The sequence below is a fragment of the Salvelinus sp. IW2-2015 genome, linkage group LG1 (assembly GCF_002910315.2).
Source record: "Salvelinus sp. IW2-2015 linkage group LG1, ASM291031v2, whole genome shotgun sequence".
NCBI classification, from domain to species: domain Eukaryota; kingdom Metazoa; phylum Chordata; class Actinopteri; order Salmoniformes; family Salmonidae; genus Salvelinus; species Salvelinus sp. IW2-2015.
Genome location: NC_036838.1, coordinates 51,196,847 through 51,219,758, shown reverse-complemented (window position 1 = coordinate 51,219,758; position 22,912 = coordinate 51,196,847). Strand labels below are relative to the sequence as shown.

The window sequence follows — 22,912 nt, the reverse complement described above, 5'->3', positions numbered from 1 at the left end:
CCCTCCAAGCTCATCACCAAGCTCAGGACTATGGGACTGAACACCTCCCTCAGCAACTAGATCCTGGACTTCCTGACGGGCCACTCCCAGGCAGTGAGTGTAGGCAACAACATATCCACCACACAGACCATCAACAAAGGGGCCCCTCAGGGGTGTGCGATTAGTCCCCTCCTGTATTCCCTGTTCATCCACGACTGCGTGACTGCACACGACTTCAACAGCATCATCAAGTTTGCTACGAAACAATGGTGGCAGGACTGATCACCAAAGATGATGAGGCAGCCTATAGGGAAGAGGGGTGTGACCTGGCAGTGTGGTGCCAGGACAACAACCTCTCCCTCAACGTCAGCAAGACAAAGGAGCTGATCGTGGACTAAAGGAAAGGAGGGTGAGCTCGCCCCACCAAAGTGAAGCGGGTCGTGAGCTTTAAGTTCCTCACTGTCAACATCACTAAGGAATTAACATGGTCCACACACAGCGACACAGTTGTAAAGAGGGCACGACAGTACCTCTCCCCCCTCAGGAGGCTGAAAAGGTTTGGCATGGGCACTCAGATCCTCAAAATATTCTACAGCTGTGCCATTGAGAGCATCTTGACTAGCTGAATCACTGCTTGGTACGGCAACTGCAAGGCACCCTACCGCAATGTGCAACAGAGGGTGGTGAGTACATCACTGGGGCTGAGCTCCCTGCCATGCATGACCTCTATACCAGGTGATGTCAGAAGAAGGCCCAAACATTTTTCCAAGACTCCAACCACCCAACCCATAGACTGTTCTCTCTGCTACCGCAAGGCAGGTGGAACAATGCACCAGGTCTGGAACCAACAGTACCCTGAACAGCATCTACCCCCAAGCCATAAACCTTCTAAAAAAGACTGATAAATAGCTAATCAAATGGCTACCCGGACTACCTGCATTGACCCATTTATGCACTGACTCTATGCACATACACTTGACTCTGCCCACACACTCACACATATGTACACTGACACCACAACACACACATACACTACATACACCCACACACATATAAAATGTGCACACATACACTACCGTTAAAAAGTTTGGAGTCACTTAGAAAAGTCCTTGTTTTTGAAAGAAAAGCACAATTTTTGTCCATTAAAATAAAATAGATCAGAAATACAGTGTAGACATTGATAAAATTGTAAATGACTATTGTAGCTGGAAACGGCTGATTTTTATTGGAATATCTACATAGGCGTACAGAGGCCCATTGTCAGCAACAATCACTCCTGTGTTCCAATGGCACGTTGTGTTAGCTAATCCAAGTTTATAATTTTAAAAGGCTAATTGATCATTAGAAACCCCTTTTGCAATAATGTTAGCACAGCTGAAAACTGTTGTCCTGATTATTAAAGAAGCAATAAAACTGGCCTTCTTTAGACTAGTTGAGTATCTGGAGTATCAGCATTTGTGGGTTTGATTATAGGCTCAAAATGGCCAGAAACAAATAACTATCTTCTGAAACTCAGCAGTCTATTCTTGTTCTGAGAAATGAAGGCTTTTCCATGCGAGAAATTGCCAAGAAACTGAAGATCTCGTACAACGTTGTGTACTGCTCCCTTCACAGAACAGTGCAAACTGGCTCTAAGCAGAATAGAAAGAGGAGTGGGAGGCCCCAGTGCACAACTGAGCAAGAGCACAAGTACATTAGAGTGTCTGGTTTGAAAAACAGACACCTCACAAGTCCTCAACTGACAGCTTCATTAAATAGTACCGACAAAACACCAGTCTCAACGTGAACAGTGAAGAGGCGACTCCAGGATGCTGGCCTTCTAGGCAGAGTTCCTCTTTCCAGTGTCTGTGTTCTTTTGCCCATTTTAATCTTTAATTTTTATTGGCCAGTCTGAGATAGGGCTTTTTCTTTGCAACTTTGCAACTCCCGGTGTCACCTCTTCTCTGTTGACGTTGAGACTGGTGTTTTGCGTGTACTATTTAATGAAGAAGTCCTGTTTATTGGTTGCATGTAGGCTAGGTTAGAAGCCTAGCCTACAGCTTTATAAAACATTGAGCTTTCAACACAATTTGTGATACATTTTCTGTAGGATATTACATTTAGGCCTAGAGCTAAATAGATGTAGTAGATATAACTAGATGCACCAGCCCTACAGTGGAATACATTTGAATTGGTCTGTTGACTTTGAATACTGGTCTTAATTGAATAATCATCTCAGGACGATATGCTCATAACATTCACTATGCAATTACCATGAGGTATTACACAAATTACCCTGACAGTCGTGAAATTAAACTACAGCTGTAACTCCCTCCATTTGGATGGCTGTGACTAATTCCAAATGGGCAACCCATATAAATGACCGTGTGCCATGTAATAAAAAAAAAKCCCATCTATTTGGCTTTGAATGTGGAAATTAGAGCATGCAGGGCGTGTATTGAGAGCCTGGCCGGTGCTGCATTTCATTTGCACGCGTTTTCACGTGTCATCAGTGAACGCTTCACCACCTCTGCACAACCGCTGAAGCCCGGGGATGCGCAGAATGTTAATACATCTCGACTCGGAGATCACTCTGTCACAGTATTCCTCCAGACTGGCAGCATTTTTGGAGTGTCTTAGTTGTTGAAAGACTAAACCAAAGCACCTGTGAGTGAGAAGGCGACGTCGGAGTTGTAGCTCTGTCACTGCTGAGCTAATAGTTAGGGTGCCCCGGGATTACATCGAGGAGCATCTCCACCAAACCAAGAGGAGAGAGGCATATGCGGTTTTTTTACGAGTGTAGTGTGCACGGACTGGGATTCTGTGGACCAGCCTTTACGCGCAACCGCTCGATGGGATTCTGAATGAGAGAGCCAAAGCTGCTACGAAAATGTATATATTTTTTTAAAGGACATAGAGACACTCGATAAATACCACCACTTATGTCCTGCTCATTTCTCTGATCATACAATTTCATGAAGAGGAAAAAACATTCTGTTTAACAACTCAGTAAGTATTTATTAGTTGACTTGATAAGCTTCTACATATGTCAAAAGGCTACTTTAAATGTTTCTCATAATAGTGGATACATTGCATGTCAGTATGAGTGTCTATGAATTCCACAATCCCTCCTCATAGGCTATAGACTACTAGTATTTTTCGAAATGCTGGGAAGTTTATTTTTCATTTTTTCAATAAATGAAAAGGCAGTGAGAAATATCAGAATTCTTTTATAGTTAACAATGTTATGGCAACTGCAACGTAAATCACACTGTCCGTTGTTATGGTTGGTTTTGTGGCTAGCAAGAACAGCCAAATGAGAGGTAAAAACATTAAAAACACCTACGTTGCTGAATTATTCCTGAACACTGCAATATACCCCTGACATCTATTACTACAGAGGAAAGGATTGTGTCCATTTTATTTGAGCTCAATTGGTTTTGAAATCCCTTTGAAGAGTGGCAATCTTTTTCATGCTTCACATTTTCACTTATGGGCAGTGGCAAAGGTGACACAGAAACAACACCCTGATTCAATAATTTATTACACTTCCTGTCTTCTGAATTGTAGAAAAAGCTATTTCATGTTAAAAACAAATATATTGAAGTGTGTAAGGGGGCACCATCAGACGGGATATATAATGGTTGTGCATGATCATTTCATGCATAATGCTGATATAGTAGGCTACTCCACCATGAGCTGTGAATGGCTGCTCCAGGCTACTGAGATTGGTCTTGGTGCTCAGGCAGCTCAGTTAACTCATCTAGGGCACAAGGGGCTGCTTTACTTTGTGCAGTGCGGCCAGGGAAGGTAGAGTGGTCTTCATAGCTCTTGACTGCAGATAGGCTATAATGCTGAGGTTGGTTGCAACAGAGCCCCCTTTCTCCACATAGTCAGATGCACCTTGTGTCTCTTTTGAACACAATATTTTCCATATTAAACTGTGATTAGTCATCCAACACATAATTCAATTATGCTTTTAATTATGTTGTTATGCTTTTAATTATGTTGTTATGCTTTTAATTATGTTGCTGGCATTGTATTTTTTATTGTATTTTTCCTAATAAGTACTTTGTCTCCTCTGACTGTGTGGAATGATTGCCTACAGGCTGCCCTCTGGGGGACCTTTGTGACCAAAACCGTGTCACGTTTGTTCTATTTCCTCTAGCTAAATACATATATGAATGTCTCAAAACTCTAGCTCTTCTGTTTTGACCATATTGTGGACCCCTTAAAAAAGATATAACACCAGCTGCAGCAGAATCGCACATGCTCAGCCAATACACATCTTCAAAGTATGAGCTATTCATGGGGGATTTTGATCCCTCTCCTCTATTCATGTTTATTTATAGATTTCTCTAGCATGCTTTGCTCATCTCATTTTGTGGCTAACAAGAACAGCCAAATGAGAGGTGAAAACATCATAAGCGCCTATGGTTATTCCTGAACACTGCAATATACCCCTGACATCTATTACTACAGAGGAAAGGGTTGTGTCCCTTTTATTTGAGCTCAATTGGTTTTGAAATCCCTTCTGAAGAACATCCGAGTGGCAATCTTCTTACAGTAAGTGCATTTCTGTTTCGAATATAGTGCTGTACATGGATGCACAGAGATCTAGCTCTAGTCTAGAGATAATCTTTCCCTCTAACCTCTCTTCATTCCACACATCCCACACCTCCAACCCAGTGATATATCTATGGCTATTGGGATGGGGGTCTGGAGATATGCGACCACAGTGATGGGGTTGTGGAACGGATCACTGCTCCCTGTCTCACTGTCTGTTAAAGTGATGCTACAGAGGTTTTGTATAGTTTCAGCCAGTAGTTTTGAAAGCAGTGCTCACGAGCCAAAACAGGTCGTGGCATAGTTGTGTACTACGTCATTTGTCCATCCATATGATATGTTATGTCGTTGCAATTCGTACGATATGTTACACATTTGTAAGTGCTTAAGATCCCAGACTGCCTCTTTAAGTGCATTTACTCTTCTGCCTGGCCCCATGGTTTGCAGCAGCTTCTGGGTTCACCAATGCATTGGACCCTTTGTTAACATCCGAGGGAATGACTGGATTATACTGTTTGTTGTCTTTTGAACAGTGTGGCCTTCCAGGAATTATTTTGTTTTTCACAGTTATAAGAACCTTCCTTCTATGGCAAAAAAAATTCGACCAGATAACTATCAATCACCCCACCCTTTGTGCACAGCTGTTATTGGGGTGTTAAACAAACTCTCTCACTTATTGTGTGAAAACATTTAATTTCTTCCCCTGAAAATATCTTGCTACTTAAAATGTAGTTTAATGGATTACATTTGTGACATATTGATTGTCTTCAAATGCAAGATTGTTGATTAAAAACCTTAATCTTTACAAATAATTTTCAATTTTGAGGTTTGGCGTTACTTTCTCGTTTTCAGTTAACCATTTATCTGTTATACTATACTGTACTATACAATTGTGACTCAACATCACTATAATGTTTCTCTGAGTGACAGAAGTGAGAAACGCAATAACATTCGCCTCTTTTTGGGCTCGGTCTGTATTACTCATTGATGTGATCTGTGCATTTTGTTGTAATCATATGCTATGCTATCTTATGCGCGCATGTATCTAACGACATGTCAATCAGTCATCTTTATGGAGCGTCTCAGTGTTCTGCATTATGTGATGAGCTTCCATGGCAGCCGCACTTAAAACAGCAGACAGAGACATCTCAGGAGAGGCATTCATATGATTATGTAAAACCATTCTTTCATTGGATGGAAATGATACAAAGTTTTAAGGAGAGCAAGGGAGGCAGTAAAGTAAGAGGTTACAAAATATATTCCAAGTCACTACATTGAAATGGTCTTGGACAAACACCATTCAGTTACTCWGCTCAGTGCATTTAGACCATCATTGTGTAACAATCTCAAAGACTTCTTTCAATGCCCTTGTTCCAMTCTTTAATACCCAACTTTGATATCCTAACCATGTGCAATGCAACATTTATTCATCCTCATTGGCCCATGTGAAATGAAGTCTACTCAGTAGCCGGATCGCTGGATAAACTAAACAGTGAGGCACACTCAGATGACGATGAGCTCATTATCTTTCTTGGGCAAATCACAGCGCATGGTGGAACTGAAATCATGTCTCTGGTCGATGCTGGCCTTAGAGATTTTCCAACGGAGTGCAATAATACAGCACAATTATTACAGCACAATTATATGATTACAGCACAATTATATGTATCCTGTTCTAAAAAGAGACATTCTTCATTATGAATGAGGTTTTAGATGAGGCTGTCTTGTCATACAGGGAATAGCCTACCTATGATCTGTTTTTCTAATCGAACTGTGTAACAGTGTCTCCTTTTGAGGTGTACACTACAGTACATGCTGGTCCAGCTTTGTTTGCCATAGGTCTTGTTGCATCAGAAAACAGCTCACCCTCTCTCTCATGTTGTGATGGAACCTCTCTCCTTTACTCCCGCCATTATTAGATTCTTTGGAATTATGCATCCCCTCAGGGGAAAACGAATGCCTTTAACCACCTCTCCTATCATTTATGCGCCAAACAACAGCCCCTCTAACCAAGAAGTCATCTAATTTACTCTGGGATACGTTTAGCCATTGACTTTCATTAGGCTTAGCTATTGTGAAGGTGAAACTGTGATGCCTCATTACATTTGGCAGAGCAATCTCGTATTCATAATTTCACTTCACCTCCGCCAGTGCATAATGATATCCAGCCATCCTTACCACCAAATAGAAGACAGACTGTAATTATAATGCATACCTACACTGAGTGTACAAAACATTAAGGACACCTTCCTAATTGAGTTGCACCCCCCCTTTTGCACTCAGAACAGCCTTAATTCATCAGAGCATGGACACTACAAGGTGTCGAAAGCGTTCCACAAGGATGCTGGCCCATGTTGACTCCAATGCTTCTTACAGATGTGCCAATGCCCATGTTGACTCCAATGCTTCCCACAGTTGTGTCAAGTTGGCTAGATGTCCTTTTGGTGGTGGACCATTCTTGATAGACACAGGAAACTGTTGAGCGTGAAAAGCCCAGCAGCGTTGCAGTTCTTGACACAAACTGGTGCGCCTGGCACCTACTACCATACCCCATTCAAAGGCACTTACATTTGTTGTCTTGACCCTCTGAATGGCACCCATACACAATCGATTTCTCAATTGTCTCGAAGCTTAAAAATGCTTCTTAACCCGTCTCCTGCCCTTCATCTACACTGATTGAAATGGATTCACTTGGGCCTCCCGAGTGGCGCAGCGGTCTAAGGCACTGCATCTCAGTGCATGAAGTGTCACTACAGACACCCTGGTTTGAATCCAGGCTGTATGACAACCGGCCCGTGATTGGGAGTCCCATAGCGCGGCGCACAATTAGCCCAATGTCGTCCGGGTTTGGCCTGTGTAGGCCGTCATTGTAAATAATAATTTGTTCTTAACTGACTTGCCTAGTTAAATAAAGGTTAAATACATTTTTTTTTTATTATGTTTTAAAACAAGTAGCGTTAATAAGTGGTCATAGCTTTCACCTGGTTCTACCTGTCATGGAAAGAGCAGGTGTCTTTAATGTGTTGTATTTGCAGTATGAGCTCTTCATTTTTGATGAACTCAGTGGAGATATTTTGCTTGACATGTTGACTGCCCAACTTGATTTCTCCCACAAGCAGGGGATCCAACATGTCAAGCAATGTCTCCACCAGAGTATGTGAGCGAAAACCATTTAGGCCTACCTCTCTGCTCAGCCTGGAAAGAGTGGCCAAAAGGGTGTTTAGCATCCCCAGTGGCTAAATGTGGAGAGGATATTCTCCGCTGCTGACCGGCTCTCCAGGCACCATCGCATGAGCCTGAAGCCACAGACTGGCCAAACTCGTGTTTCTAAAAATGAATTCTAAAAATGAATTCAAAGTCACTAATAAGTCATTTTTCGTTTAATTCTAAGTAAGTCACAGACTATATGCACAATTTATAGACTATAATGATTTAATACAATGAAATGTTGTTTAAATGCTGCGCGTTAAACAGCCTATTGTGTCGCAATTATAAATACTTCACATTTATTTCTTTGTAGGCTATAGCCTTGAAATAATTGAAATAATTGAGCCTAAATAATTCATTTTTTCCCCTTCTTAGGCTCCTTGTCCGGCTCCTGACCTATTCAGAGTGTTTATATGCTGTTTAATATGACATGTAACCTATTTMAAATTATGTGCGCTTCTTAAATTCACCTTTTCATGTTTATTCAAATGCATTTCATTCAAATCCATATGGTTTGGTTTCAATACTTAAAACTATTCGTAGATCCAGGTAGTACACAAAAATAGATGGGTGTTGGTTAAATTGGGATTTTAATGAATGGAGTGAATTTGGAGCGGGAGTTGTTTTTCCTGTGAGCATGGAGCGGTTTTTAGCAGAGCGGTAGGAAGGGGCATGGAGCCCAAGCACTGTTCCATGAGCAATGAGCGGGATTTCCAACAGCTCAACTCCGCTCACATACTCTGGTCTCCACTGAGGTTGTCAAAATAAAGAGCTCATCGTGAAAATACTAGAGGTACAGTCTGTCCTCCATGGGTCCCTGCATTAGACCGGGAAGGATAGGATGGGATGACTGGGATGGAGCAGAGCAAACCAGACAAACTGAGGAATGTGGCACACATCTCTACCCAGTACGATCTGAAAGCGTGTAATCCAATGTGACACGATTTACAGTGGCAAAATGCCCCCTAAAACTTGAAAGACACCAGGAAATCCACTCTGAGACACACTGTGCCCCGTAATTACAGCAGATGAGGAACAATTACTGGCACTAGGACCATGGTGCTAAACCAGCACTGGCCGGAAGATTATGTAATCTATAACCAAATGAGATCACCCCCCTGAAGAGTGTGTTCTAGGCGACAGTGTAGGTGGCTTCAGGAGGATGGTGCTTCTTGCAAAATGTGACTCATAACAATAGATATACAATAACTGCTAGGCCTATACTGCTCCCTTCAAACTGCACACACAATTCTGTCTTGGTTTGTAAAACATTTTAAGACGATGAAACCATAGCTTTATATGTTACTGCTATATTAAGAATGCAAAAGATAGTAGTACCCTATTGGGTTAATCCACAAAAGTGTCACGTTCTAAGAATGTGGAGAAGGGATAGGATGCTTAATCCTGAGAGGCATATCAGTTACCTGTGGTAACAGGGATGTATTGTCGGTCAAAACTTTAGGAAAGAAAGCTTTTACCATTGGAATAATGTTTGAATTGGAATTGTAGAAAAATAGGCACCAGTTCCAGATCAGAAATGTTTTAAATGCCCATTAGATTACTTGTCAGACAATATTGTGTATGATGCATTGTGAATTCAAATCAAATCAAAACAAATGTTATTAGTCACATGCGCCGAATACAACCGGTGTAGACCTTACAGTGAAATGCTTACTTACGAGCCCATAACCGACAGTGCAGTTTCAAAAAATACGTATAAGAGATAAAAGTAACAAGTAATTAAAGAGCAGCAGTAAAATAACAATATATACTGGGGGGTGCCGGTACAAAGTCAATGTGCAAGGGCACCGGTTAGTTGAGGTAGTATGTACATGTAGGTAGAGTTAATTAAAGTGACTATGCATAGATGACAACAGGAGTGGCAGTGGTGTGGAGAGGGGAGGGGGGGGGGGGGCAATGCGAATAGTCTGGGTAGCAATTTGACTAGATGTTCAGGAGTCTTATGGCTTTGGGGTAGAAGCTGTTTAGAAGCCTCTTGGACCTACACTTGGCGCTCCGGTACCGTTTGCCGTGTGGTAGCAGAGAGAACAGTCTATGACTAGGGTGGCTGGAGTCTTTGACAATTTTTAGGGCCATCCTCTGACACCACCTGGTATAGAGGTCCTGGATGGCAGGAAGCTTGGCCCCAGTGATGTACTGGCCGTTCGCACTACCCTCTGTAGTGCCTTGCGGTCGGAGGCCGAGCATTTGCCGTACCAGGCAGTGATGCAACCAGTCAGGATGCTCTTGATGGTGCAGCTGTCGACCTTTTGAGGATCTGAGGACCCATGCCAAGTGTTTTCAGTCTCCTGAGGGGAATAGGTTTTGTCGTGCCCGTATCATGATTGTCATTGTGTGCTTGGACCATGTTAGTTTGTTGGTGATGTGGACACCAAGGAACTTGAAGCTCTTGACCTGGTCCACTGTAGCCCTGTCGATGAGAACGGGGGTGTGCTCGGTCCTCTTTTTGCTGTAGTCCACAATCATCTATTTTTTCTTGATCACGTTGAGGGAGAGGTTGTTGTCCTGGCACCACACTGCCAGGTCTCTGACCTCCTCCTAAAGGCTGTCTTGTTGTTTGTCGGTGATCAGGCCTACCACTGTTGTGTCATTGGCAAATGTAATGGTGGTGTTGGAGTCGTGCCTGGCCATGCAGTCATGAGTGAACAGGGATTACAGGAGGGGCTGAGCACGCACCCCTGAGGGGCCCAGTGTTGAGGATCAGCGTGGCGGATGTGTTGTTACCCACCCTTACCACCTGGGTGCGGCCCATCAGGAAGTCAGGATCCAATTGCAGAGGGAGGTGTTTAGTCCCAGGGTCCTTAGCTTATTGATGAGCTTTGAGGGCACTATGGTGTTGAACGCTGAGCTGTAGTCAATGAATAGCATTCTCACATAGGTATTCATTTTGTCCAGGTGGGAAAGAGCAGTGTGGAGTGCAATAGAGACTGCATCATCTGTGGATCTGTTTGGGCGGTATGCAAATTGGAGTGGGTCTAGGGTTTCTGGGATGATGGTGTTGATGGTGTTGATATGAGCCATGACCAGCCTTTCAAAGCACTTCATGGCTACAGACGTGAGTGCTACGGGTTGGTAGTCATTTAGGCAGGTTACTTTAGTGTTCTTGGGCACAGGCACCATGGTGGTCTAATTAAAACATGTTGGTATTACAGACTCGGACAGTGAGAGACTCTAGACACTTGCTAGTTGGTCTGGGCATGCTCGCAGGACACGTCCTGGTAATCCGTCTGGCCCTGCGGCCTTGTGAATGTTGACCTGTCTAAAGGTCTTACTCACATCGGCTGCGGAGAGCGTGATCAAACAGTCTTCCGGTACAGCTGGTACTCCCATGCATGTTTCAGTGTTATTTGCCTCGAAGTGAGCATATAAGTAGTTTAGCTCGTCCGGTAGGCTCGTGTTACTGGGCAGCTCTCAGCTGTGCTCCCCTTTGTGGTCTGTAAAGGTTTGCAGGCCCTGCCACATCTGACGAGCGTCAGAGCCGGTGTAGTACGTCTTGATCTTAGTCCTGTATTGATGCTCAGTTCAGACTTTGCGAGCATGGCATAGGCTCAATGGAAAAACTTCTCTCTAGCTTCTACCTGTGAAACCAGGTTTGAAAGCTTTTGAAAGGGAATATTGAAGACCTGGGTAAGTAACCCTAAAAAAAAAATTGAATAATTTAGGAGTGATTTCATGTAATATACTGTATCATTTCAATGGATTATAAGGTAATGGCATAAATATCCACACACTCAGGACTAATGCACACATTTAATTTAATTAGGCTAAGATTTCTGTCTCAAGACCCTCATCAGAGCATGGATGGATTATAAGGTAAAATGACAAGCAAGGGGCTTCCGGTATGGCGCAGAGCTGATCAGTCGTATCTTTTTCAGCTCCGCTACAAATTTGAAATCCATCCTGAAATAAGTTCACCCTTAAGCTTAATGTACCAGGAAAGGCAGTAATAGTTTATTAGCTTCGAAAACCCACATTGCCGACAAAGAAAAGTCATACCAAAAAGGCAGACTTAATAAGTGAAAGTTTAGAGTCTGAGGACGAAYGTGTCGTGCTAGCTTCATGTGCTAGTGGTGGAAGCAGGACTGAGGCGACAAACACGTGCAGTGCCATTAGCTCCAAAGATATCCTCAAGGCCATCAAAGATATGAATGCTGAATTCTCTATCAAATTCGAAAATGTACTGTCTGCAGTGGACAACGTTACTCACCTGTGTGTGGATCTTTTGAGCACCTTATACGGAGTGTGACTGAGAGGGGGAGGGGGATGTCTGTTAGAGACTGAGGTAAGAGGGTTCAATCACACGTTCGTGCTTGATTGTTAGGCATGTGTTTTTGTACAATGACATGCTTTAAAGCGTCCTTTGTGTTTTTGTTTATGGTGGTAACAGAGGTCTATTGGTATATTAGGCTGATCCAATGTGCTCTTATGGGGAAATGTTCTATTTCAAGTGTACCTGGTAAATTCGATGACTCATGGTGTTAAGGTAAAATTTTCATCCTGGAATTGTATGGGATTAAATAAAATCGGCAAAATAAAACAGGTAATAAGTAGATCAAAACAACTTCAGGCGAAGATCATATTTTTGCAAGTATCGCATCTATTATCTGGCGACATTCCTAAGATATGCCTGGGTGGCCTGGGCAAATCATTGCAGCCTAATTTAGTTCCCATGCAAGGGGAGTTATTATTCTTATCCATATCAGATATTGCAAACAATTTGTGATCCCGCCGGCAGATATGTTATTATACGGGGTACCTTGCTGTCCGAGCAGTTCGCGAAGATCACTCTGTTCCCAACGAAGATGACTCTGAATTCTTTAATGATTTGTTTTTAAACCTTTCCACACTTCCAGGTAATTATATTATTGCAGGAAACTTTAATTGCACTTTGCATCCTGTTAAAGATCGCACCTCAGGTTCGAACTACTCCCACATTACGCTTTATGAAGGATTTAAATTTAATAGAGATTTGGAGAGAAATTAAACCAGATGATGTGGAATACTCCTGTTACTCTAGCACTCYCCATACCTATTCCCGAATCGACACTTGTTTGATCTCAGCAGCATTACGCTCTACAATTGAAAATTGCTTTTATGATAGCATTGTTATATATTCCAATTCTAATTTAGTAGGTGACCCACCTAAATGGCGCTTCCAACCTAAATGGCTGCAAGATACAAGTTTTACAGAATACATTGGACAGCAAATTGACCTATACTTTTCAATTTAATACAAAACAGACTTCAACTTGTACTAGATGGGAAGCCTTTTAAGCTTTCATAAGAGGTCAAATTATACATTTCACCAGCTCCAAGTCAAAAAATACTCGTCAAGAAATGAAATGACTTGAAACCAAAATTAAAACTCAGGAGAGAGAAACTTTCCTCACTAACTCCACAGGTGCACACAAGGAGTTGCTCTTGTTTAGGGCTCAATATAACATCATTTCTGCGGCTAGAGCTGCATCAAGCTTATTGAGACTAAACCAATCTTATTATGACCAGGGTGAAAAAGCTGGGAAGCTGTTGGCCTGGCGAATCAAACAGCAGCAAACAGAGAGAGCAATCAATTCAGGATGCAGGGGGAGCTGTGACGGTAGACCCTCGGCAGATAATACCTTTAAATCCTTTTATGAAAAATGATATGCATCAGAGTATCCTCCTGAAACTGATACCCAGGCTAGCTTTTTAGATAGGAGTTTCCCAATATTTCCGATGAATCTAAGGATATTCTTAATGCTGAGCTGACTGTGTAGGAAATTTCCAATGCAATTGATAGTATGAGGGTGGGGAGGGCATCTGGCCCAGACATCTACAAGAGATTTAAAAACAAACTGTGCACTCTCCTCCTGGATATGTTTTAGGAATCTTATGAAAATGGTCTCCTGCCCCCTTCTTTGAGAGGAGCTCTGATCAATCTGCTCCTAAAACCTGGAAAGCTGCATACTCTGTCAATCACCACATCCTTATCGGCAGACTCAACAGCCTTGGTTTCTCAAATGATTGCCTCGCCTGGTTCACCAACTACTTCTCTGATAGAGTTCAGTGTGTCAAATCGGAGGGCCTGTTGTCCGGGCAGTCTCTATGGAGGTTCCACAGGGTTCAATTCTTGGGCCGACTCTCTTCTCTGTATACATCAATGATGCCGCTCTTGCTGCTGGTGAGTCTCTGATCCACCTCTATGCAGACGACACCATTCTGTATACTTCTGGCCCCTCTTTGGACACTGTGTTAACTAACCTTCAGACGAGCTTCAATGCCATACAACTGTCCTTCCGTGGCCTCCAACTGCTCTTAAATGCAAGTAAAACTAAATGCATGCTATTCAACCGATCGTTGCCCGCACCTGCCCGCCCGTCCAGCATCACTACTCTGGACGGTTRTGACTTATAATATGTGGACAACTACAAATACCTAGGTGTCTGGTTAGACTGTAAACTCTCCTTCCAGACTCACATCAATCATCTCCAGACCAAAATTAAATCTAGAATTGGCTTCCTATTTCGCAAACAAAGCATACTTCACTCATGCTGCCAAACATACCCTCGTAAAAGCTGACCATCCTACCGATCCTCGACTTCGGCGATGTCATTTACAAAATAGCCTCCAACACTCTACTCAACAAATTGGAAGCAGTCTATCATAGTGCCGTCCGTTTTGGCACCAAAGCCCCATATACTACCTACCACTGCGACCTGTACGCTCTCGTTGACTGGCCCTCGCTTCATACTCGTCGCCAAACCCACTGGCTCCAGTTCATCTACAAGTCTCTGCTAGGTAAAGTCCCCCCTTATCTCAGCTCGCTGGTCACCATAGCAGCACCCACCCGTAGCATGCGCTCCAGCAGGTATATCTCACTGGTCACCCCGAAAGCCAATTCCTCCTTTGGCCGCCTCTCCTTCCAGTTCTCTGCTGCCAATGACTGGAACGAACTACAAAAATCACTGAAACTGGAGACACTTATCTCCCTCACTAGCTTTAAGCACCAGCTGTCAGAGCAGCTCACAGATCACTACACCTGTACATAGCCCATCTGTAAATAGCCCAACCAACTACCTCATCCCCTACTGTATCTATTTATTTATCTTGCACCCTAGTATTTCTACTTTGCACATACATCTACTGCACATCTACCATTCCAATGTTTAATTGCTATATTGTAATTACTTCGCCACCATGGTCTATTTATTGCCTTACCTCCCTTATCTTATCTCATTTGCACACATTGTATTTAGACTTGTTTTTCTAATGTATTATTGACTGTATGTTTGTTTACGCCATGTGTAACTCTGTGTTGTTGTATGTGTCGAACTGCTTTGCTTTATCTTGGCCAGTCGCAGTTGTAAATGAGAACTTGTTCTCAACTTACCTACCTTGTTAAAAAAAGGTGAAAAAAATAAAAAATAAAAAAATTCCTATCGTGCTATTTCGCTTTTGAATTCTGACACTAAGGTTGTTTGTAAAGCACTTGCGAGGAGGTTGGAGGGTTTTCTCCCGGATGTGGTGGGTAGAGACCAAAATGGCTTTATTCAAGGTTGTGAAGGATTTCATAATGTTAGGAGAGTGCTAAATGTTCTACATGCTAGAATTGGGTTGCCAGACACTGCGATCCTGTCGTTGGAGGCAGAGAAGGCCTTCGACAGGGTTGAGTGGCCCTACCTCTTTGAAGTGTTCATTCGTTTTGGTTGTGGTGAGAGCTTTTGTAAATGGATAAAGATACTATATACAAATCCCACTGCAGAGATCCTTACTACTAATACGGTATCTAAACCTTTTGACATCTGCAGGGCTTCTAGGCAGGGCTGCCCTCTTTCTCCTCTCCTGTTTATCCTAGCCATTGAGCCTCTCGCCATAGCTGTTAGGTCCCACCCCAATGTTTCAGGTATCAGAATAGATCAGATGGAACATCGAATTGCCCTTTATGCAGATGATGTAATTTTGTTTCTTACAGACTTGTGCAATTCCATACCCGCACTTCTGGGACTAATCAAAGAGTTTGGGTTGTTCTCGGGATACAAAATAAATCATGCAAAATCCTCAATTATGATGCTAAAGGAGGAGGAAAGATGTAGACCTACACCTCTGGCTTCTTTTTTTAATGAAATGGAATGCTTTACATATCTCTGCATTCGTATTGTGCCAAAGATTGACCGCATATTCTCAACTAACTATGAATGTCCTCCCGAAACTGTTGTATCTATTTCAGAACATTCCCTTGCCACCGCCACCATCCCTCTTTACAAGGATTAAAAAGATGTTTACTATATTTATCTGGAATAACAGACTTGTTCGCTTGTCCTTATTGTACCTACCGAATGACAGAGGGGAGCTCCATTTGCCTAATATCCAGTGGTACTACTGGGCAGCTCAGCTTCGCAATGCTATGTACTATTTTACCTCTGAGTCTCTCCCTTCATGGATGGAGATTGAAATGTCTTCAGTTGTACCCAAATTACCCCTTAACCTCTACATTTACTCAGCTGATATCAAGACACTAAAAAAGCTAACAAATAATCCCTTTGTTTTTAATACGATCAACGTTTGGTATGAGGTGTAGCAGTTCCTTGGTGAATTCTTTGTCACGTTTTAGTCCTATCTGGTGAAACCACAGTTTCTCWCCTGGGAGAGCTGATCCAGGTTTCCAACTATGGTCCAGCAAGTGTTTAAGTAAAGTTTGAGACCTGTATAAAGAAGGCATTTTTATGTCACTTGAAGTACTCATAGCAAAATGCGACATTCCTAGAAAACATTTTTTTAAATATTTACAGCAAAGGAGCTTCCTCACAGCTGTCCAAAACCAAAACCTAACATTCTGTCCACTTTAGAAAATACGATCTCAACCCATTGTAATGGTAAGGGTAGAATTTCAGCTCTACACAATATGCTAGAGTCTGGCTCAACCAAATCCTCTGCGCACAAACTGAACTCTTGGAAGGAAGATATTCGGAAGGACATAGACTTGGACGAATGGAGTAGTATATGTACTAAGGCTCAGACACAAACTGTGAATACTCAGCTAAAACTATTGCAGTACAATTGTTTGACGTGAACATATGTAACCCCTGCTAAGTTAAATACGTTTAATAGTACAATTCCACATATATGCTACAAGTGTAATCACTCTAAAGGGACTCATTGTTTCATTGTCTGTGGGACTGTGAGAAAATTCAAGATTTTTGGAAGGAGGTATCACATATGATATCCCAAATAGTATCAGTAAAATTGCCTCTCCATCCCAAAGTGTTTATCCTCGGGTTGTACCCAATCAATCATCATCTAAAGAACCAAGTTCAAACACTTATAGATATGTGCTTGTTGCAAGCAAAACGCTTGATAGCTCTTGCCTGGAAAAGTGTGAACAGGCCTAGTATTGCCCAATGGCTTAGGGAAATGTCGTCTTGCCTAACAATGGAAAAGATAACACATACGGTTAAGGGTAAACAAGACACTTTTGAAGAGATTTGGGTACCATTTTTGGATTTTGTTGAGCAGAGCGATGTGTGTGAAATATTGGCTAATGAAGGGAACTCTGGGTAGTGTACTATTCCTTCCAAGAGTTCAGTTTGTGCGCAGAGGATTCGATTGAGCCAGACTCTAGCATATTGTATAGAGCTGAAATTCTACCCTTACCATTACAATTGGTTGAGATCGTATTTTTGTAAAGTGGACAGAAGGGGTTCTGTTAGGTTTTGGTTTTGTGCATGTGGGGTTGTGGTGAGAGATATCCGATTGGCTTGTGGCGCTGTGTTTCATCTGAAATCTGTCCCAAATTTGTTCTATCCTATTGGATCAGACCACTGTAAAATGTAATTTTGGTGGTTTTATGTTTTGTTTTGTCTMAGTTGTTTTATCATTTATTTATGTAAATGTTTTGTTTCTGTTAACTTTTGATGTGGTTTTTGCTATAATTTTTTTTCATGTAATATTTCTGCTTATATATGTTTTGTTAAAGAAAAATCTATAAACTTATTGTTACATTAAAAAATAATAACAAACAATATCCCACCTCTGCAAAAATGGGATGCATATTGAGAGAATAAACCTTTTTTCTGCTAGTCAAAGGAGATACGGAAGATCGGTAGTGTTTTGAAAGGAACATTTATCTACAGTATTTATTCACAAATGCGTTGTTTGAATGACCACCTAAGTTTATCTCGTTGTATGCTGTACCAGCTACAGTATGTGCCGCATAGTAGGCTATATATTAGTATCTGCTAACTGTATGGTGTCTGCCAGTTTCTATTAATAGGCTGAGGAAAGTCAATTTTGAGGTCAATCATTTCCAACCCCCTCTTTCCTGTGATGTTTAGCAGATTTGTGCTTGTTGCTCAGATTCACAAGAAATGCACTGAGATGGTTTAGTCATGAAAAAACAAGCCCACTTAGCAATTATTTGTGTCACTATTCCATCACTTTGTCCAAGATATACAGTAGTTCCATAGAAGAGGTACTGTTTTTTTAAGCTTTGATTCATTGCAGCTGAATCATATCCACACTTTTTCCAAGTTTGATACGTATTATCTTTCTAAGAGTTTGTCTAGACCAGGTATTATGGAGAACATTTTAAAGTGTCACATATGATGGCTGGCTATGCATCTATACCTGGTATTGAAATGTGATGCGTGCCTATTTCCTTTTTTTATATACAGTATATATATGTCCTTTCTTACTTACCCACAATTTGTCAACACTTGTATTTTACATTACATTTAGTCATCAAAGGGCATACAGTATAATTAATAATGTAATTAATCAACCATTGCATACAGTAATGTTGTAATGTGCATGTGTTGTCCTTAGTGAGTGGATTTAATTTACACTGCTTTCACTGTTTGTTTTTTACTTCAAGTCTTCTAAAAACTATTGAAGAATAAAGAACATGAATAGTGCAACTTTTGCAATACTGGAATCATGTTCTGTTGTTGAATGCTTGTCATATTTGGTTCAAAATGTCTTATTTTAATTATTTCTATAATTACTTTCCCCTTAGATTAAGATTCTCGTAATCAAGGGAGAACATTCCATTCACAAGCAATTGGATGAGAGTCGTATTTGTCCTTGGCAACTGAAGATGATGTTACTATGGAAACGACTTCTGCTGCTATCAATCATTGGTTGCCTTGCCGGTAAGATGTTCTACTACACGTTTTACTCAGGAAGAGGTATTTACAGTTATCATTCTACAAGTTCCTAATCCTGTATGATTTTCCATCAGTGGGATGATTCATGTTTATATTAACGTTGTTACTTGCAAAATGTAAGTAGGTCTTATTGCTCTTTTTGTTACTAATGAGAAACTGGCATACCTTTTTGGCAAGTTTACTGCAATACCGCTCAATAGAGCACAGATAGTTTGATGTTGACAGTATGACACTGATGTGTGTGCCCTATGTTGTCTATTTGGTCTCATATGGAAATGTAAGAGATCTCATGCTTATGGTGTTGCCTACATCATCTTAAAGTGCTATATGCATTCTCCGGATTCAGCTTGACCCCACGCTATGAACTAAAATGAACCATTCTATGCACTGACTACACAATTCTACAGATTCTGTATTGCATTACTTTGGATGGCAGGCAGATTCCAAGCTTAGTATTTGCAACCAACCATATTATATTTTATACAGACAAGGTTAAATTGATTAAAATGCAGTTTCATTTACGCTAGGCTACTTCCCCTGTTGCCCTTCAGCCATCCCTTGGGCAGCCTACTGTATTTGCACCTCCAGGGACATCTGGGATTCCATTCCTATTCCTGTGTATGAGATGTCAGAGATCCTTATCAGAATCCTTGGGATGGAACTACGCCTGTATTTCATCCCAAACCACTTGCCACACTGACCTTGTGGTCAACTGGGATTGGGAGGAAAATCTCTCTCTCTCACTCTCTCTTTCTCTTTTTCCACTGAAAGACAACCACAACAAATAATAATTATAATTAATAATAATATATTCAACTTTTATCGTGCTATTTATTACATAAAATAAATATCAAAGCGCTGTAACAAATAGGAGGTTGAATTGTTTTAGCGTGTGCAAATGATATTGCAAATCCCAATGTATGTCATTTTAATTGTTTTGACATAGCTTATAGGTAATTCACACCTATTTCTCAAAGGAAGGTGGTGTAGACTAAATCAGCATAGCTAATATACCCATCAAACTTAGCATGTGACTTTAATATCTATGGGACTCAGTAAAATGGTTCCTGGGGAAGGCAGCACTGCAGGCAATAGGGTTGTATGTGAAAAAGTCCAGAGGATATTGAGATAAATCAACCTCACTAGGTATTACATGTCTAAATCATGTTGAAACCGTTCCTTACATTTTAAGAAGTAAGGGCCGCTGCACACTGGGAATCCAATGTTCTTCAATAAGTATACTGTCCTATAGGAGAGATTGATGCAGCAGGGTTTGGAGACATCGAAATCGGATGGCCAAAAAGTTGAAAGTGTTGAGTTATTGATTGGCCACTTTTGATGGACTGCACTCTTCTGATTGATGCAGCATTCCAACAACGAATCGAATGTGTAGGCATTAAGGGTCTCAACAATCAACACAAGTATCCGAAACATAAGGTCTTAGGCTACCAATAAAAACGTCCAAAATATMTTGAGGTTTGCACAGAGATGTAACACAAAGCGGGAGAGATTTGTTGGTTATCATAAATCGTCTTGCTTCCAAATGGATTCATACGGCTGCAAGCATGTGACTGACGTTTCAACGGCACATGAAGTCTCCATGGTTTTTGCACTGCTCAGATGCTTTTTGTAGTGCCAACATTGAATTAGTTCTGCCAACAAGAAGGTTTTTCATGGATAAACTATTAGAATTATTGGGGTTAGTAGCATACTATTTCATAAAATAATGGTTTCCTTTATCTCTCGTCAAAATCAAATATTTTAATGGCCCCATCGCTCTTGTACAGTGTATTACCATCTTGTAATCAAAGACATGGTTTTCAAATGTGTTATCAATTTTTGTCACCTCTGTTGGCGAGTGCTGGCGTGTCAGGATTCGCAAGTTTTCACCCTCTACCTGTTTGTTCAGACTAATTTGTTATCCTTAGATGTTAGATGACTGAAATGTCACACATTGACGAAAGCCAATTGTTTAACGCCTGAGTATCACAGCCTGTGTTTCTTATGTTCTCCAGCTCATGCACAAGATGTCCTGTTCCAAGGGCCAAGATGGAGGACAGAGCCCAGTGACCTCATTCTCCCCAACAACTCCCCTGACCAGGAAGCCACCATTACATGTGAGGCAGAGGGGAAACCCTCCCCACAATACAGGTAATGGATTCCATCTATTTACAATATAATTCCACAAGTCAGTGTGGAACTGACATTAGCAGCCATTTAACATGAAGGTTTAACCAAATCTTCAGTCTCTCTCTCTCAAGTCATTCAAACAGGATACTGATAGAATTAATTGGTATTGATTTGGAGGAGAGAGAAAAACATTGGGCTGGTCATGTTTGCAGTAGAGATACTATAACATCCAAGCCAGACAGTTAACCAGACAGCGAAAATGATTCATAGTGTATGCTCATTCCAAAACCCACAAAAACTGTAAAATAACGTGCGCGTTCAGCTATGATTTAGAAGGGAAGTCAGCCAACCATTAGCTTATAAATACTTCAGATATGTGAGTCTAGTTATCTTTATTACAGATTTTGATTTAGGTTGCTCTTGGATTGAAGCTAATGTGTGCTGCACTGAAATCATTAGTAATGTAGGGAGATTTCAATGACTAGATTCTCTGATATCCCTCCGGTTATTCCCGGTGGTGAGTGTGCCTGAAAATGGCAGCCCGCACTGGTTTTGTGGTAGATTGTGTTTCGTAGCTTGGTCAGCATCATGTAAATGCACAGCAAGCAGTTGACAGAGGCAATAACCTTGTGAGTGACATTCCCTTCTTAAATGCTTACATTTCCTCTAATGCGTCTGTGCTGAAAACATGGTCTTAGAGCAGCAGCAAGGGGTATCATTATACTTGTTGTGCAAGCTGAGCGATCCAAGGATGAGCTGAACCATTACAACTTGAACTGTTTGAAAAATAAGTTGAGTGGATGCGTTCCCACCATCAAACTAAACAATTGTGACTTTTAGTACTGCTCTGAATATTCAGGCTTAAGTGTTTCTGCACAGGTACAAGCATATATTGTGGTTATGAATATGTTGTTAAAATATGGCATAGTCAACTGTGACACATAAAGTAGAATAGCTCTTGCATGCTGTGAGTAAAAGCCTCTTTAGATGTTTAAGTGCAGCTCAAAAGTTTCCTGCATTAGTAAAGTAACAGCGATATGTTATCACTGGTTTAATATTGGATGGATAAAACATTAGTCATCATAAGCAATAAAACATATTATGATTGATTTTTATGCAGGCTAATAACTTACTCCACTTAAGTGTGTCTAAATGAGCTATTTCACACGATTAATGTCAATTCTAAAATCCAATCCAAGACAAATGAAAGCCAGTCCACGCTTTTGTTGTGAACATAGACAGAACCCAAGTCAATCAGTTGAAAAGCAGGACTTCAAGCCCACATTTTACGTAAGCTATTTGTAATAAAATAAAATTAATACAGAGCACAGGTCTTAGAGCAGAAGTGAGTCACTTTATTAATGAAGCAAACCCCCAAGCCTGCATCGTTTAGTCCTTGGACTCACTGCAAGAGAAGGGATCATTTGTGGCTTTATTTGGTTTGCACCAGAGTGTATGTTTGACACTGACTGTTCTTGACCTGTGTCCCCTCCGGCAAGGAGAGGAATGTTGTCTTGATGATTAAAAGCGAAACAATAATGTTTAGCAGTAGGCCTACGTTTCACAACACAAAATACTCAAGACCTCAAATACCCCCAATGAACTGCCCTAGCTGTCCCTCAGAGCTGCAAATGGACAAGCTTTGACCTCCCACGATTCTGCACTAATATTACTCAGTTTCTTGTCAAATAATACTAGAATCACAAGATCTAAGAATGGATATTTTGTCTGGTTTTTCACATTTTCCAATTCATTTTTTACCATTAAAGCAATGCTCTTTAGTACGGTATTTATTTTGTATATTTCATTACATGTCCCACCCCGCCCCACCCCACAACGTCACACGACACCACTTCACCCCACTCCACACGTCACTCCACCCACCCCAC

The 22,912-nt window shown here is 41.3% G+C and overlaps 1 protein-coding gene across 1 annotated transcript in view; it reads left to right on the top strand.

Moving 5' to 3' along the window:
* Positions 1-2,421: 2,421 nt before the first annotated feature.
* LOC111977495 (contactin-3-like) overlaps positions 2,422-22,912 on the top strand; it is an 87,679-nt gene continuing 67,188 nt past the window's right edge. The window contains exons 1-3 of the mRNA XM_070447507.1: positions 2,422-2,967; positions 18,743-18,878; positions 20,909-21,044. Of these exons, the coding sequence (XP_070303608.1) occupies positions 18,824-18,878; positions 20,909-21,044 (191 nt within the window). The 5' untranslated portion in view covers positions 2,422-2,967; positions 18,743-18,823. The remainder of the gene's footprint in view (positions 2,968-18,742; positions 18,879-20,908; positions 21,045-22,912) is intronic.